At 29.8% G+C, this 5,626-nt stretch overlaps 1 protein-coding gene across 1 annotated transcript; it reads left to right on the top strand.

The window, feature by feature from the left end:
* Positions 1-3,569: 3,569 nt before the first annotated feature.
* Positions 3,570-5,553, top strand: LOC105620609 (probable peroxisomal acyl-coenzyme A oxidase 1). The gene is made up of 7 exons (XM_012202098.1): positions 3,570-3,728; positions 3,842-3,965; positions 4,045-4,164; positions 4,278-4,393; positions 4,489-4,658; positions 4,917-5,079; positions 5,206-5,553. Exons 1-7 carry the CDS (start codon positions 3,576-3,578, stop codon positions 5,551-5,553), a joined length of 1,194 nt encoding a protein of 397 aa, XP_012057488.1. The 5' UTR covers positions 3,570-3,575.
* The last annotated feature ends 73 nt before the right edge of the window (positions 5,554-5,626 follow it).

Raw genomic sequence — 5,626 nt, 5'->3', positions numbered from 1 at the left:
AAGTAGTGTGTGTGTGTGTGTGTGTGTGTGTGTGTGTGTGTGTGTGTGTGTGTGTGTGTGTGTGTGTGTGTGTATACAGGGTACGTATATCCTAAGTACACTAAAAGATTTTAAAGAGTGATTGCTCACACAAATTCAAGACTATAACTTCATATGACGATTTGTCGGAAATGGCTTAATTTCAAAGATACAAGGTGTCAAAGTTCGAAAAAAATATCGTTTTTTCCAAAAATAGACACCCACTACAGTTTTTGAAACATGTTATTATACGTAACAGCTATATTATGTTAATATTGTTGAATAGGAAATTATAATAAGAAATTAATTCTCGACAAATCTGATTCATTTATCCGCGCAGTGCGTCGAATTAATAATTATTTATCGACCTAATATTGAAAAATTTATTATTTATTAATTATTATCCTGCAAATTACGTAGCAATTTAATTTCATATCGTATGTCGATATACAGTGCTGTATAATATATGTAATATATATATATATATATACTATAATATATAGTGCTGCAATGAAATAAGTAAATCGATAAATGAGAATCGCAATAAACGAGATGCAATAAACCGTCGAAAATGTGAAAGGAGAAGATTTTAGAGACGATGATATACTTTACACATGTAAAAAACAAAATATAGCATTCCCAATACTGCGCACTCGTTCAATTTCTGAGCCAATCAGCGCGCGACCCATTTTACAAGCAATATGACATCCGTCACGTATGTACGTCTAGTTGAATTAGGATAGTTGTGCAGAAAAAAATTGTATGTGAAAAAAATTCTGATTTATTTATCTTTCAAAAATCAGAGAAAAAGAAATCCGCAAAGATATATGCAATAAAATTTATATTTAAAATTTATGTCATTATTTTATTATTATTTTTATAAATAAATAAACAATTAAACGTATTATGACTATTACTTTAGAGTAAAGAATATAATATAAAATAGGACTCCTAATAATTGTAAACATATTTAATTTAAACAAAATAGGATAATTGATTACAAATTCTGATTTGGTAGGTTTAATTGTCATTACAGTTTTTATATATTAAACTTCTTTTCTTTGACCTGTTAGATAGGATTGATTGTTTGCTAATTACTTTATTTATCAAAATTATCCCATGCCTTAATTTAGTTACGCAATTTTATTCATTTATTCCATTTTTCTTGCCCTAATTGGGTTATATGGATTTAATTGTCATTAATTTTATTTATTAAATTTCTATTCCCTTCTCTCTAGCTGTTACATTTAATATTTTGTAAACATACCTTAATTGTTTACTTATCAGGGAATAAATACTTTTAGATTTTGAGTTTTCTTTTATTTAATACATTTAATAATAGTTAATACTACAAAATTGTTTATTCTATATACAAGTCAAAAGTTTCGTGAATTATGTAATTAAAAAAAAATTACATATTTCATTTAATTATTGTAATTTATGAAATTTTTATTGTCATCTATAATTAGGAAAAAAAAACGAAATTCATTTGCAATAATAATATTTCATAAATTCTAAATATACATATATTAAAAATTTTACATAATTCACGTATTCTTATTTCTAATAATCAAATTTTATTTTAAAGTGAGCGCCAAAATGGATCGTCTACTGATTGATTTAACCGCAGCAAAAGTGCTACCAATGCGCAATGCTACACCTTGCTTTTTACATGATTTTACATAAAAATTTGACATTTCAGATTTCGCATCACGATATCTCCGTTCGTAGGAATGAGTTGGGATATACATTCCTCGCGCAATAAAATGGTCAATCACTCGTGGATTGCAAGAACTAAAGTGGGATCCATTAAAGTATGTCGGAATAACAACATTATACTGCAATGAAGGACATGTCGACAAAAAAGAAAGAAAAAATAAATAAAAATAAAACAAAACTTCTGCATATCGTCGATAATGTAGACCGATATGTTGTTAGTTCAGAGTTTAAGATTTTTATTATTCTGCGAAAGATGTGAATCATTACTCGATTTATATTCGCTGAGGATGACTACAAAGAAAATCGAAACGTTTGAATACTTGTATGCAGTGGTTTTATAATCATAAATTCTTAATTTTATAACTATAATTACCTTAAAATTGTATCTTTTTGCCTCATGACTTACATTTATACTCTCATTGGTCTATTTTTATCTATTTATTGTTGAGAATCTATTATTATTTTTAATTTAAATATTTATTACATAATTCAATTATTAATTAAGTTTATTATTCAGAAATCGATCTATCTTTAATGAAAAACCTATTATTATTTTTAATTTAAACATTTATTACATAATTCAACTATTTAAGTTTATACTCAGAAGTCGATCGATCTACCTTTAATGAAAAACCGATAATCTCGAATGTTTGCAACTCGCTGATTCATGTAAAGACAGAGCGGTTTCGCACTGCGCGTTCACTTGGCGCGAGACACTACCGTGTCTCTTGATATGTTTAATGGGCATGAAAGCTTATCTTTTGGGACTATACATTATCTTTTTATTCAATCAGGGACGGACCTAAGGATAAGCAAGACCCCCTTTTTTACAAAAAAACCTGGTACATCATTGATTTTTTTGAAGTTTGAAATTTTTTTATGATAAATGGGATAAATTCACAGAAAAAAGCTCTCTTTAATATTTTCGATAGAATGAGCTATTTTCGAGAAAAAAATAAAGAAATTAGAATTCGTAGATTGCAAATGAACAAAATCGTTTTATTTGAACTGAAAAGCGAAAAATTAAACTCTAAAGCAAATATTGAAAGTAATCACTTTGTGTCATAGTGCAAACATCCGTCCTTCTTCGTATCGATTGACGCACTCGGCAGAAGATTCCGGGCGTATTTCGAATAATTTCACACTGATTTCTGTAAGATGTTAAGCACTCTGAATGGAGATGATATATATACAAGAATTTAATTTTCCTCTTTTTAGTTTATTGTAACTAATAATAATCAAATGAAATGATGATTTCAAACTTTACAATTTCAAACTTTAAAAAATTAATGACATATCCATTTTTTTCGTAAAAAAGGGAATCTTGCTAATCCTTAGGTCCGCCTCTGATTGAATAAAAAGATAACGTAGTCCCAAAAGATAAGTTTTCATGTTCATTAAATTGAGTTACATCAAAATAACTTGAACGGTTTTTGAAATTTTTGGAAAAAATGATATTTTTTTTCAATTATGACATCTAGTTTGTATCTTTGAAATTAAGCCGTTTCCGATAAATCGTCATACGAAGTTTTAATCTTGAACTTGTGTGAGTAATCACTCCTTAAATCTTTCAGCGTATTTAGGATACACCTTGTATAATATATTCAAGTCGAAGTTTTTAATGTTTTATGAAAACATTGATGAAACATTTACTTCAAGTAAATTATATTATTTATAAAATTATTATTATTTATTCGAAATAATATTTAATTTAATTCGAAGTTTAATGTCCCATGCGAAGAAAAATATTTGCTAAACATAAACTTTTACAAATCTAAAAAAGAAAATGTCATTTGACAAAAACATTTGTGGTGCTTTGTAGACAAATTTTAGGAGGCATGTTAGGCTCAGCGATACTGAAGGATGGTAATCCATTGACACTGCACTATGTGATGTTTATACCTGCTATTATGGGACAAGGCAATGTTGAACAACAAGGTTATTGGATATCCAGGGCTTGGAGCTGTAATATCATTGGTACTTATGCCCAAGTATGTTTCTTATTAAAACGTTATTTAATGACAAATTTATCATCATTTATTATTTACATATACACTTTTTAAAACCGTGTAATTTGTAGAATAATAAAACCATGTGTTCTTAGACGGAGCTTGGTCATGGCACATTTATTAGAGGTTTAGAAACTACAGCGACCTATGACCCTGAGACTAAAGAATTTGTATTAAATAGTCCGACTTTGACATCATACAAGTGGTGGCCTGGTGGTTGTAAGTATATTTTTTGTTCAAACTAACTATAGGTACATTCAGATCACTCTCAAGATTTATAGAAATAAAATATTTTCAGTGGGTCATACCGCGAATTATGCAATTGTCGTTGCACAATTATATACGAAAGGAGAGTGTAGAGGCATTCACGCCTTTATTGTGCAACTTAGAGATGAGAACACTCATGAACCGTTACCAGGTATGTGAAATCATAAACGCATTTTACGAGTATAAATTTTATTGTATTTTTTACCAAATACCATTTATAAATGACAAAGAGACTTATGTTAAAGGATACATATTTATCTTCAGGTATAAAGATCGGTGAAATTGGCACAAAATTAGGAATGAATGCAACTAATAATGGCTTTCTCGGTTTCGAGAACGTTAGAATACCGCGCGAACACATGCTGATGAAAAATTCTCAGGTAATGAGGAAAGGAGAGGACAAAACATTCACGATTGATTATTTAAGGAAAAATCTATCAGGAAAGTTTAAAGTTCTAATCGTTCGAATTTTTAGGTGCTGGAGGATGGAACTTATGTGAAAGCGCCTAGTGATAAACTTACGTATGGTACTATGATGTTCGTTCGAGTGGTATTAGTACGCGATATCTCTAATTACCTGTCGAAGGCAGTAACGATAGCTATCAGATACAGCGCAGTAAGACGACAGAGTCAGATAAAACCTGAGTATGTAATAAAAAGTAAATTATTAATGCGATATCAATCAGTTAATAATCAGTTTAAAAAACTTATTATACTATTTTGCTGTTATTTGAAGCGAAGAATATAAAGAAATTAAATTATAAAATCTACAAGTCATATTTTATTAGAAATACTTTAATACTTTTTTTTTCAACTAGATTAAAAACCGGTTAATAATAATTAAATTAAAATAGTATTCAGAATTTAAAATGTATTTAAAAAATTTTTTTTTATTTGTTTCAGCGAGCCGGAATCACAAATTATGGATTATGTTACTCAACAATATAAATTGTTTCCCAATCTTGCTGCGTGTTTCGCGTTTCGAATGTGCGCCGATTGGATTTGGGAGATGTATAACAATGTGACAGCTGAATTAGATCAAGGAGAGCTGGAAAGATTACCTGAGGTATACTAGATACGTTATTATACATATAAAAATAGAAATATAGAAGACAGTCTCAGGCTCTCTACTTCATTTATTTAGAATTTAAATACTTGTCGTTATTGTTAGAAAAATAAAGTTATATTTCAGCTGCATGCTCTGGCATGTTGTCTAAAGGCAGTTGCATCATCAGACGGAGCTACTGGTATTGAGCAATTACGATTGGCATGTGGTGGACATGGTTATATGGATGCGAGCAACTTGCCGGCGACTTATGGTTTAGTGACTGCTACTTGCACTTATGAAGGCGAAAACACGGTTCTGCTATTGCAAACGGCTAGATATCTGGTGAAAGCTTGGAGACAAGCTATTGGCGGTGAACCGCTTCCGCCGACTGTCGGATATTTAGCTGTTCTTTCGCGCGGAGTAAAGCAGCGTCCTTGGAAAAATACTTTATCATGTATTGTGCAAGCGCATCAAGCAGTTGCCGCAGGGTAAATATATATATATATATATATATATATATATATATATGTGTGTGTAGTAATATATAAGAACATATATAACGTAA

Source organism: Atta cephalotes (assembly GCF_000143395.1).
Source record: "Atta cephalotes unplaced genomic scaffold scaffold00027, whole genome shotgun sequence".
Classification (NCBI taxonomy): Eukaryota; Metazoa; Arthropoda; class Insecta; order Hymenoptera; family Formicidae; genus Atta; species Atta cephalotes.
This window is presented reverse-complemented; position numbering and strand designations above follow the sequence as displayed.

Bases quoted from the DNA above. Each gene is read 5' to 3' on its own strand.
- LOC105620609 (XM_012202098.1), top strand. From the start codon at position 3,576: ATGTTAGGCTCAGCGATACTGAAGGATGGTAATCCATTGACACTGCAC. The intron at 4,394-4,488 runs GTAATGAGGAAA...TCGAATTTTTAG, and splicing joins TGCTGATGAAAAATTCTCAG to GTGCTGGAGGATGGAACTTA. The intron at 4,659-4,916 runs GTATGTAATAAA...TATTTGTTTCAG, and splicing joins CAGAGTCAGATAAAACCTGA to CGAGCCGGAATCACAAATTA.